General features: G+C 39.2%; 2 protein-coding genes across 2 annotated transcripts in view; one reads left to right on the plus strand and one right to left on the minus strand.

The window, feature by feature from the left end:
- Nucleotides 1–9,229: 9,229 nt before the first annotated feature.
- Nucleotides 9,230–10,397, plus strand: LOC116300736 (melanocortin receptor 4-like). Its single transcript, XM_089034218.1, is given in 2 exon segments — nucleotides 9,230–9,897; nucleotides 9,899–10,397. Coding segments are annotated over 2 exon segments (936 nt in total). The 3' UTR covers nucleotides 10,167–10,397.
- A 1,461-nt stretch (nucleotides 10,398–11,858) lies between these two features.
- LOC116300691 (alanine--tRNA ligase, cytoplasmic) overlaps nucleotides 11,859–12,463 on the minus strand; it is a 28,851-nt gene continuing 28,246 nt past the window's right edge. Inside the window, exon 20 of the mRNA XM_089033941.1 lies at nucleotides 11,859–12,426. Within this exon, the coding sequence (XP_088890067.1) occupies nucleotides 12,250–12,426 (177 nt within the window). The 3' untranslated portion in view covers nucleotides 11,859–12,249. The remainder of the gene's footprint in view (nucleotides 12,427–12,463) is intronic.

Here is a 12,463-nt window from a genome sequence, read left to right on the forward strand (position 1 = left end):
GACACCTTCTCCTGTGTAACGTTGTGTATTTGATGTCCGTAGCTGCGCAGGCTGTTCATCTTATGCCGCTGTTCCTTACGCGTACGCAGGACCTTTAAGTAGGAATCGTGGGTTATGTCCTTCTTAACCACGTATTTTTTTACGCCTTTAGCTTTCTTTTCTACACCGTCCAGCTTTAGCACGCTGTACATCTTGGGTTTCAGGCCCACGTATTCCACGATGGGTTTTCCTTTCATCTCATCCTTCATTTTCCCGATTACTTTCTTGTTTTTAGGGGAGTAAAGAAAGTGGTCGCGTGGGTAATCGCTGGTGTCGTATTCATCGATGTCGGGAACACAGTCTTCGTAAATGTCTTCCGTCTGCACCTCTAGTATCAAGGAATCGGTGTCGGTGTATAAGAGGCGGCACTTATCACCGTATTTCGGTTTTAGCTTGTCGTAGTAAAACTCATACATGAGCAGCTTTGATAGGTCTAACACTGTAAACCCCGTGTATACGGGTTTATTCAGGAATAGATTCGCCCTTTTCATGTGAATCACGTAGAAGTTTAACATTTCTACGTATCTAACGAATCCAGGCTGTGACACGTATGCTTCTGCTTCCTCTCTGGTGCTGGCTATCTTTATGCTTACGCGCTTGCGGATGTTCTCCATCGTCTTACCAAAGACGCTATTGTTCATTAGTTTAAACAGATTCTTTTCGAAGTCATTCTTTGCCTGCGTACGCTTTTGTGTGTTAAAGTCAATGTAGGAGCGCATCCATGGTTCCTGCGTGAACTTCAAAACGCGGTAGATCTTCTTCACGCGTAAGCCGTGGCGCACATAGAACTGCAGGTTGCGGTAATGCACCGCGTACTTCTTCTTGTCCATTAGGTTCATCGTTAGCTTCCTGTACGGTTTGTAGCCAGGGCACATTTCCCTCTGCAGCGGACTCAGCTGCTTAAGAGGGCGTCTCTGTAACAGCGTGCCACTCGATCTGGGCTCGAAAAATAGATTTCTTTTATATTCCTACCATCGAAAGTACTATCTATCCTCACTACAAAATTGCAGTTAGAATTGTTCTAAATTCTTTTTTCCACCCGCTATGCGAATTTTTGTCCATCGACCCCAAATCAGTGAAAGACGCCGATTTTCGAGGTCGGCCGAGGGCTACTTTCAAAGTCTGTTTTCTCGGGTTTCTCTCCACATAAAAGCTAATTTTTCTATCCAGAACTTTAGTCTAGTGTAACTTCTGCATAAAAACAGTAATAGTTTTTTTTGGAATGCTCGAATTCTGAAAAATAATCCTAACTGATCGAGATTACTGAAAGCGTGACGTGGAAAGCTAAGATTATGAGACCTCGAATATTGCAAATTTCTCATTTGTGGCACCTAACCCAGCCCTAAAATATCATTCAACCTTGAGATAAGAAGCTATTTTATAGATGTGTGCAATAAAATTTGCGGCACATTGCGTTTCTACGAAATAAGCTAAGTTTCAAATTGTTCTATTTTCAGTTATTTCCTTGCGTGACACGACAGGCCGTTGGGTCTGTGACGGCTACTTCTTTGCTCATTATCCTCAATACCATTACCTAAAATATAATATGATGAATTAAACCTTAACTTTACAATATTTGTTCCAATATAAAAGATTTCAATGATCTACGGCTTCATTTAATAGTGTTTTTATAAGCTGTTTTGAAATTTCACCGCACAGTAATTTTTTTTATTTGAATATCTCGAGGTCGGGAGGTCAATCGCTATTTGTTTATTTAATTGTCGTAAAGAAATCCTCGAAACATACTAAAGAGATCCAAAAATGAGAAGTGTTCTTGTTTGTAGAGCTGAATATTTCTAGTTTTTTTTTAGTTGAAGGTAACATATTATTTATATCATTGTGAGTGAAGGATGTACTCGCCCGAGTTAGCAGCGTTATTGATCAACTCTATACTTATATTAGTAGTACTTGGAATACTGAATCTATATGTCTTTGTACTGAATACTAGTGAGTTAGACTAGGACGTCTAAATTGAAGACTCTTGCAAAAAAATAAAATAAAATAAAACAAAATAACAATGCATAATATATATATTTTAATATACATCTGTAATATAATACAAATAACCATAATTACAAATACGAATATATATCTAAGAGCTAAATTATCAGAGAGAAATGAAACTATATACCATGGGCTCCGCCGAGAACCAGACGAAGCTTCTTATACAGTATATCACTTGTTCAAGAGACATCTTCAACACTTAGCATGGGCTGGGCTCTAAAACCAAGATCCGGAGCTGCTCTACAGAAAATGTGCGGTCGTATTTGACAGTGAAGTTTGACCTGGGTGAGAGGACTGGTTGAAAAGCAGACCCTGAACAAGTTGCCGCGGAAATGCGGTGCGCGAGAAATGATAACAATGGAAGGCGCTTTGAAAGAGTAGAATCGGGCTATCGAAGACCCAGATTGCAGGATTCTTTTCGCGTCTTTCCACTTCGCGAAAAAAATCCACAGTACGAGATATTTCCGTGACCAGTCCTCAACAAAATGTACGATCTTTGGTGGACGAGGAAGACATTCAGGATGTAATACGAGAGTCAGAACGTAAATCTGTTACAAGAAATTGAGGATAGCATTGGCCTGCAACACCACATTATGCACTAGTCAATTGAAACCCCCACCCCCCGACCCCCGCGAAAGAAGGATAATAAGAACCTATAAGGCTACAATTTCAAGAAAGGTTCCGATCAGTGGAGTTCAGTGTAAAAGTGTATAGGTAGAAACTACTATAAGTTTGTTTGAGCATGTATTTTGTGTAGAACATACTGCTATGCATTTGGCTACGGGTTGCCTGTGCTTGGAATCACAACGCCTTCTTTGGTATTTTTCAAGATGGCCGACCTCTTGTTTCAAACGAGCGTTAAAATCCCCGCTCGATTCCCCGCTGAGAAAACCATTCGTTAAATCCCCGAACCCCGGGTGCAATCATGCTCTTAAAAGCACATCAAAAACGCGTCACGACCCCGTTCAGTGCCCGGCTAGCCGCGGGGGTTTCATTTGACTAGTGCATTATGACACCTACGATCTATGCGACTACTATATCAAAGAAACAAGATCTCTGCCTTCAATGGCGGAAGCTGAACATTAGAGAGTTTTAGATTGACCAGGCGCAAATATTCTTTTGATGATCGATGACACTGACACTGACACTGACACTGACACTGACACTGACACTGACACTGACACTGACACTGACACTGACACTGACACTGACAATGATAATAATAATAATACAGCAAAACAACGATAAAAGAAAAGGCCGTCCAATAAAAACATCAATAAGAACAATCTACCAAAGATTTCAGGAATATCAACCATCACAGATTTTGAAAGAATGCTTTAGACGCAACCATAATAGCTTGGCTTCAAAGTAGTTGAACTTACTCGGGTAGAGTGAAAGCTGAATGTTTCTCTAAGAAAAATGAGCAATTTACAGAGTAGCTCTATATCTTCAAAATTATTAAATTGGAGGAGCCAGTACCCGCAACCTCCACTTCCGAACCGCCGCCCCTATATGATCATAATTTTCACAATCACTCGTTCTGTAGTTATAAATGAATTCATACGTTTGTTTGCACCTGTTGCTATAATACTAGAAGAAAAAATGACCTGCACTTACCTTTACCTAAATTAAGCTTAGGTAAGAAAACGTTTAAATATTCAGGATCTCTTATGTTCAATACACTACCTAGAGATATTAAGGATATTTCATCTTTAAGTATTTTTAAGAGTCGCCTAAAAAAGTATTACTTAGCTTAAAAGTTTCGTTTTTTTTTTAGACATATAACATATATAGTTTTTTTTCTAGGTACATGTTATTCTTAAATTTAAATTTTATATAAATATTAGTTAGGATTTTTTCAGATTTTATCATAGAATTAGTTTGTATATAGTGAAGTATATATTTTTATAGTTTGTAATTAGTTTATTGTTTTATATGCAGGGCCCCTATGGATATCAGCCTAGTTGCTGAAAGGGCTACCCTGCTGAAATTAAGTCTTTATTATATTATTGCAAAAATCGTCGTCTCAGCCGAAGAACAGTCAAGACTGCAAAGTATTTTTTAGAAAAAATGATAGTATATGGAGTTCGAAAATATCGGAAGGACGAAATACCTTTTTACAATAGAAAATGATGGATAATTTATAAAGGAAATAAACGTTGAGAATGTTAAATGACTAGTGACAAAGATATCAATGATATATTACCTACAACTTAAAAAAACTATAAATATTCAGCTCTACAAACAAGAACAGTTCTCAGTTTTGGATCTATTTAGGATGTTTCGACATATTACTAAGCGAGTATTTCTTTACTAAATTTACTATAATTAAATAAACAAATAACGATTGACCTCCCGCGGAGCTCGAAATAAAAAAAAAAACAAACTGTGCGGTGAAATTTCAAAACAGCTTATAAAAACACTATTAAATGAAGCCGTAGATCATTGAAATCTTTTATATTGGAACAAATATTGTAAAGTTAAGGTTTAATTCATCATATTATATTTTAGGTAATGGTATTGAGGATAATGAGCAAAGAAGTAGCCGTCACAGACCCAACGGCCTGTCGTGTCACGCAAGGAAATAACTGAAAATAGAACAATTTGAAACTTAGCTTATTTCGTAGAAACGCAATGTGCCGCAAATTTTATTGCACACATCTATAAAATAGCTTCTTATCTCAAGGTTGAATGATATTTTAGGGCTGGGTTAGGTGCCACAAATGAGAAATTTGCAATATTCGAGGTCTCATAATCTTAGCTTTCCACGTCACGCTTTCAGTAATCTCGATCAGTTAGGATTATTTTTCAGAATTCGAGCATTCCAAAAAAAACTATTACTGTTTTTATGCAGAAGTTACACTAGACTAAAGTTCTGGATAGAAAAATTAGCTTTTATGTGGAGAGAAACCCGAGAAAACAGACTTTGAAAGTAGCCCTCGGCCGACCTCGAAAATCGGCGTCTTTCACTGATTTGGGGTCGATGGACAAAAATTCGCATAGCGGGTGGAAAAAAGAATTTAGAACAATTCTAACTGCAATTTTGTAGTGAGGATAGATAGTACTTTCGATGGTAGGAATATAAAAGAAATCTATTTTTCGAGTCCAGATCGAGTGGCACGCTGTTACAGAGACGCCCTCTTAAATGGTATTTCTATTGCTTCTGGTGCTAATGGGAACTCATCGTGCGCGTCGTGCAAGTGCTCTGGGTATTCCAAATCAACCTCCAGCACGTAACCTTTGTCGTCTTCTTTACCTACGTTTAGGTAAAACTCTATGGGCTTTATGTTGTCCCATTCGAAGTCGCGTACAGGTAAGTACTGCGACATTGCCCAACCGTAGAGGTTGTTTGCGTCTAAGTAGAAGATGTATGTGGTTGGCTTCTCTGGGTCGTACTCTACCGTGGGATTGTTCGCTTTTGCGTATCGTCTGCTGGGTCCGCAAACACCGCCGCGGATACCGTCTTCCATAAAGCGGTACATGTCGTATTCCGTTAGGAGATCCAGTTGCGCGTTTGTCTTCTTTAGCAGCGCACTCCAACTAAGCCCAGGAGCCGTGTAGAAGTTCGCTGGATCCAACCCGTAGTATTCCATTGCCATCTTTCGAAAGCTTTGGAAAACATCTGCGAGCAGCACTACGTCTGAACGTAGGTAGATGTCGTGGTATTCTCCCATATTCTCACAGGAGTACTTTTCCCACACATCTAACGCATGCTGGTACTCTTCGTCTTTTATACCAGACTCGTTTAGGGTGCTGTAGAATCTCTCTTTGGGTGGTAGGGGTTCTTCGAATCGCTCCCAGGAGTTCATGTATTCGTATGGGTACACTCCTTTCCTTTCCGCGCCGTATTGGCTGGAAATGGGGAACTCCGTGTTGTATTTAACCAAGTTTGCTAAGGAGTCCGCCATGAACTGCTGCGAGTCTAAGAACTTCAGCTTGCCCACAGTTACGGACATGTACCTTTCTTTGTCGTTGGGTATGCACTTTACTTCGGAGCCGTCTGTTCCTTGTAAGAGTAAGTGACTGTCGTAACCCCTTAAATTGTGAAAGAATACGGGTATTTCCATTTCTGGATCTACTTTGAAGTTTATATTGCATTTCCAATGAGCCGCACCTCTGTATTTACCCGTGATGTGGCAGTGATCTCTAACCTTATCCACATAGAAATCCTCAACGAATGCTTTATGACAATGAATGCAGTGGGTGGAAGGCTTGTTGGGCTTTCCCCCCTTCCTTGCATACCTGCCACATTTGAAATGAGCTTCTCCTAGATACATTCCATCTTCGTCCCACGCTTTCTTGGCTCGTTTTCCAAACTGGAGAAGCGTATGTTGGCAAATGTGGCATTTCTTTGCCTTGGTAAAAGCCTCCTGGTTCTCTTTGGTAAATACCATCTTCTTTGGGCGTCTTAATTGTTCTCTTATCTCTTCCTCCTCTTCTCGCAATGCTTCTAGAAACTCATTAGCTGCGTTCTTACCTCGGTAAATCACAGGAGGGTCGGCCTTACCATCTGATCTGACTACTATGTAACCAAAGGAGCAGATCTCGTGTAATCCCACCTTATTCGTGGCACCACTTTTCTGCTCTTCCTTAGTTATCAACGCTTCAAAGTCTGCGTATATCACGTAAGGCACCTGCATCTGCTTTTGGTGGTCTGAGTAGGATAGGTTCTTATCTGTGGGCATCTGGATCCGTTGCGCCACTTCTTCGACTCCGCGACATATTTCGTCGCGATCCTTTAGAGCTTTAACGCTGGTAAAGGATAACAAACAACAGTCGCAGAAGTATTTCTTGCCTTTGTGTTTGGTGTGTCTGTAAAATAGTCTGCTAACATGTTTGACCCACGAATAATGCCCGCCGTGGTAGAAGAGGTGTATTCGTTCTCCTTTACTCTTTGACAGCACTAGTGGCACTATCGTTTGGTCTCTAACTCCGTAAACGTTAATGGCTAGGTCATTTTCCTGCTCGAATATCGGTATGTCTATCAACTGCATTGGGAACTCTACGCCATCCCACTCCAAATCATCTGTTGAGTACTTGCTTGGTCTACATGGATCCTTATCTACTGGATACAGTGCGGATCGTATTGCCCACATAAAGCAGCGGTTGTCGTCATTCTTTACGTTCACTATGGCTTTCTTCCTTTCTACCCACACCGGCAGGGGCACGTAACTTCCTCCTCGTATTGGCACGTACCTTGCCATGCTAACCTCCATACCTTCTACCTCCTCCACTGTCCAACCTGATCCTTCTTTCGTGTAGTTAGACAGCGACTCCATTATTGCTTCTAAGGCTTCGCTGAGTGACCTATCCAGATTCGTGGACTCTAATATAACCAGTGACTTTGATCGCAGCATTGCTGTCGTCGTTACCTCATCTTTTGACAAACTTACTTCTACCATTATACTCGCTTTCAGGGCTCCTAATTCTTCTATACCTTTTCGAAGCGTTCTCTTGACCTTCCTTTCTGACTGACGCCAAAACTGTCTAACGTCAATCTCACCGTTACCGGGTATTGACACCGTTTCGAAATTGCTTTGGGATTCCATCTATATAATAGGAAATATCTTATACCTAATTCCAGACCCTTTTTAAATCATCGTAGTCGTACTCACAGTCCTGGCAGTGCCAAAACAATTTAACCTTAGTCTCAAACTTCTTACCACATCCACAATCATAGCTGCTCATACATTTCGTTTTCATCTTCAAATGCTTCTTTAAGTCCGCTTCTTTCTTAAAAGTTCTCTTACATTCTTCACACTCCATATATAGACAAACATATTTAACTACATAAACACGGGATGCGGGTAATCGCGGTACGAATCGAGGAATTCACTTTAGACGGGTAATCCTCCGGTGGTCGTTGCGCTGGAACCCCCATCCCCTATACTACTTGCATATGCAGGTGGACACGCGTGAAACGTTTTCCAGTGTCTTGGCCTGAAAGGGTTTATGAGTGAAGATTGAAAGTTAGGCAAACTAATTTTGCAAGAACTACATTAGTTGCGCCAATCGAGAAAAGAATGAATTACAGGATCCTACTTTTGGTCTACAAGAACGAAATGTACTTTCTCCAGTTTAGTCAATAATCTTCTTCAAAAAATTCTTTTTTTGACCATCCAAGTGTCAAACTCGCTTCTTATGGGCAGTGCTTGTTTTTATATGCAGCACATCAACTGATTCTAGAACATTCTGCCTGAGAGAACATGAAGTGGGCAAAATCAAGTCATATTTAAAAAAAAAATTACTGATTCAATAAAACTTACGAACTGTAATTGATCGACTTTAAACTTTAAACTTAATTTAAACTTTATATCTCAATCTTGATTTGTTTTAAATGTCAGCGCATTGACCCTCGTTAAATACGCTCTGCGAATGTTATATTATTATCATCCAAAGGAAAAAAGAAGGAAAAAAAACATTCCAAGAGTACTTCCGTCACCTTGAGAGTTGTGAAGAAGTTCATAAAGTAAAAATGAGAAATAATCTTGTCATCTTTTGTTCTTATATCAATTTATCAATCGAGTATTCTATTCATATGCATTATCCTCTTCATTCAGCTCCTGTGCTAAAAGCAATTGTTTGTAGTGTAACAATAGGAAATATTATCTTGGTTTTACTTGGATCCTTGGTGCGTGTTTTGTTCATTCAAAATTATTTTCTGTTTGGTTCCTCAGAGATCGACAAAGAGATTCCATAGATAACTTTGCGATCTGTCTTGCTCTGAATTCAATCTCGCAAACAGAGGCTAGTAAGAGGTAATAACGAGAAAAAAATGTTTTTTGTATTGTATATGATTTCCGTCATTATCATCTAAATGTCCATCTCAGTACGATAGAGGCAGTTCCTGTGGCCTGAGTTTGTTCCGAATATGCTTGGAACAGCCGAATAGCATTGTTATAGTATTGGAGTAGCTTGGAGTGATAGGTTGATTATCAGCTGGAAGTTTAATAATAAATCGAAACTAGTTGAATGCACTCTTGTTATGACTAATAAGGTATTTCCTATTCCTTATCAAGTTTGATTTCTAGACCAAATGAAATGACATATGGTTCTGTTTCCATGGTATCGCAGTGTTGTCGGTTCTCGATATTTCTTGGGAGTTTCTCGGTCCGTCTGTGAAAATTTCAGCTTCGAAATTGGAAGTTCGGTTATGATTTTAACAAGTTGAACCTTTTTTGCAATAATGAACACCAGTGATCAAGCTGCACATGACAACAACATGACTTTGGATTGCGCACCATTTTTTGTCTACTTTCTTTACGTTCCTCGCGATAATCATTTCGATAACTTTTTACTTGCCATGATCGTTATCAACGCTGTTATGGCTGTTGTAGTCAGCTACAGTAATGTTGTGGTCATTTACACCATTTCAAGAACACCTTCTTTACGAACTCCCTCCAATATTCTCATTCTTGGTCTCGCCATCTCTGATCTGAGTGTTGGGATCTTTTCACAGCTCTCGTATTGCTTATTCACGTTTTACGAGCGTCGTCGTAACTTCGATTTGTATTGTTCCTTTGGTAAAGTCTACGCCTTCAGTACACTGCCGTTTGCAGCAATATCTTTCTTAACACTGACCGCCATCACTGCTGATCGATTCCTGGCCGTACACCTTCACTTGCGATACCAAGACACCATCACAACCAAACGTATTGGAATCGCTATTGGTTTCATCTGGATCTATAGTGTATGTTTTGCTGTTTATTCTGGAATATTTTCCAACTCGAAGGCTGTCGTTTTTATTAACGGTTGTTTTTTCGCTGCTCTACTCGCTCTAGACGTCTATTTCATCTTCCGGGTGTGTCTCGTAATTCGTAGACACTCATTGCAGATACAATCTCAACTTACAACCTGCCTTACAACCCAACAACATGGTAAGATTCAGGAAATCCGTAATAGTCATGTTTCTGGTGATTGGTGCGTTTATATTGTGTTATATTCCTTATGGAATTACCAGACTCGTGCGGATTGTGGTAAATGGCCATTCCTACGAAATAAAAAAAGGGTTCAACATCTCCGAGACCCTTGTGATGTCAAATGGAATACTGAATCCAATCATCTATTGCTGGAGAATTAAAGAAATTCGAACCGCTGCGGTGCTGTTACTGAGAAAGATGTGATCAAATGGGAACTAAACTATTCTCTGCATGGTGGTAGCTTAGGACTCGACAGAAGATCAGCACCAAAACATATCTCAGTATATAAACTCTCTTCAACTAAAACTAGCTGTATAGGTATTGTTATAGCATAAGTATAGTTAGTGCAGAGATAATCAGAAAAGAGACATTTGTCGAAGAATGTTGAGGTAACTAAATATTATAAAGCTTTTAGTGATAGTGAAAGTCCTTAGATAAAAATAACCAAGTTTGTTAGATAATGATAGTGAAGGTTGTCAGTTGGTGAAGGTTGTCAGTTGATGATAGTGAAGGTTGTCAGTTGGTGATGGTGAAGGTTGTCAGTTGGTGATGGTGAAGGTTGTCAGTTGGTGATGGTGGTCAGTTGGTGATGGTAAAGGTTGTCAGTTGGTGATGGTGAAGGTTGTCAGTTGGTGATGGTGAAGGTTGTCAGTTTGTAATGGTGAAGGTTGTCAGTTTGTAATGGTGAAGGTTGTCAGTTTGTAATGGTGAAGGTTGTCAATGAAGGTAGAGAATTAGTGATGGTGAATGTTGCCAGTCGAGGCACAGTCGACGGAGGTTTTCACGTTTGAAAGCTGCGTGGTAGCGTTTTCATAGAAAATTTAAATGGTTTTAAATCGAGACGTATGTAAAATGCGCGATAGAAGGACTTCCCATTATTATAAATCTTTTTTCAAAATGTTTATTTTGCGCGTTGGAAACTGTTTTATGCATGACCCTGAAGCTCAGTGAAGCAGGCAGCATGCATTGTTTCTTTTGCATTGATTGTTGAAAGGTTGGTGAAAGTTGTTAGTTGCAGCTGATTGTATGTGAAGGTTTTTGGTTTGTGAAAATGAAAATGATGGGAAAAAATGTAGTTGCTGGTACGCGTCGTTTCTTGTTTGGCCATAAGGAAAGTTGAATGCATGCGGATTATTAAGAATTCGTGATTGGATAATTAAACCACATCAAATTTATTTGTCATTCCTAGATTGAAAACGTCGATTCTGAAAAAAAATCAAAGAGCTTGTGGTATTTTTTCAATTTGCTATTCTTATTATTGTATAGTATATCGAACAGAATCACTATCGCTGTTATGGTAACAGTATCTAGCAAGGTTCATAAGGAATGACAAGGCTATTAGGGAATTGTAATGATAAAAGGTAAGTTATACACCGTGTAAAGATGAAAAAACTTACTGACGCTTCGGACGCTAGTTCTTCGTCGGAGTAAAAGCGAAAGAGGTGGCAGAAAGGAGTGCTTATATGATAGAATAAGACAAAATAAACCAATGAGAACAAGGTAGGCAAGGGAATAAAAACAAACAATCAAAAGACAAAAGAAAGGATTAGTTGAAAACAAAGCGTTCATTAATCCCGTTAGGAATTAATGTCTAAATGTCCCCAATGAGAAGCGAGGGTTAGTGGAAGTTATCGTTCCTACTACGAGGGTCATTTTGATCCCTAATATAGCCTAATAACCATGGTGTTATTTGGATTAATAGATGGATTGGTTTAAATGGTAAGAAGCCTCTAATTTCTAGAAGTTGTCGGAATTGATATGCTTTGCACTTGAAAATAACGCATGGCTACGCAGGCTAGAAAATTACTAAAAGTTTCAAGTCTATCTCAATGATCTATTAGATATTAGGTGTATTATGTAATAGGTAGAAGATTGACACATGTAAAACACCACTACTCAACATTGAATATCATATTTTTCGCACGCAAACAAACAAAAAAAAAAAACCTGAGAGAAAGGACGTTTGTTTTCTCATGCTACACAGGGCAGCCCAGAATTGTCAAAGACCTTTTGTGTTACTTTCTTTGGGAGTCCTTGTATGACTAAAGTTCTACTTTCTGTTGTCATACTAAGAAAATATGTTCTTAAGAAGTCTATAATGTTGTGATCATACATTTTTTCTACCTTTGCAGGGTGAAGTGAGCATCAATACAACTACCCTAATGGAACAGCCAAGGGATTTAAGTTTACTTAATTCAATTCAAGAAGCTCTCTGTTGGTTAGGCACGTGGCAAAGTGCAAGGGACATTCTTCGTTAATAAATCTAAGGAATGAAATTCAAGAGAATTTAATTTTGTAGCTTAGAATTGGCAAATTTCTCAGCAGCTTTCATGGCTTTTTGAACATCTTTGAAGTTTGGTCCTGATGCTTGGGCAGACATTCCTTTGCCTCCCGATTTGCCGCCAAGAATCTCGGAAACTACTTTGGTCCATTCATCGGCTTTGAGCCCTTTATCAATAACTTCCTGTAAATAGTACCACGAGAAATGCGAATGAGACGTT

This window comes from Actinia tenebrosa, unplaced genomic scaffold (assembly GCF_029948245.1).
Source record: "Actinia tenebrosa isolate PJP-AT-01 unplaced genomic scaffold, QUT_ActTen_1.0 PGA_scaffold2__45_contigs__length_23673736, whole genome shotgun sequence".
NCBI lineage: Eukaryota > Metazoa > Cnidaria > Anthozoa > Actiniaria > Actiniidae > Actinia > Actinia tenebrosa.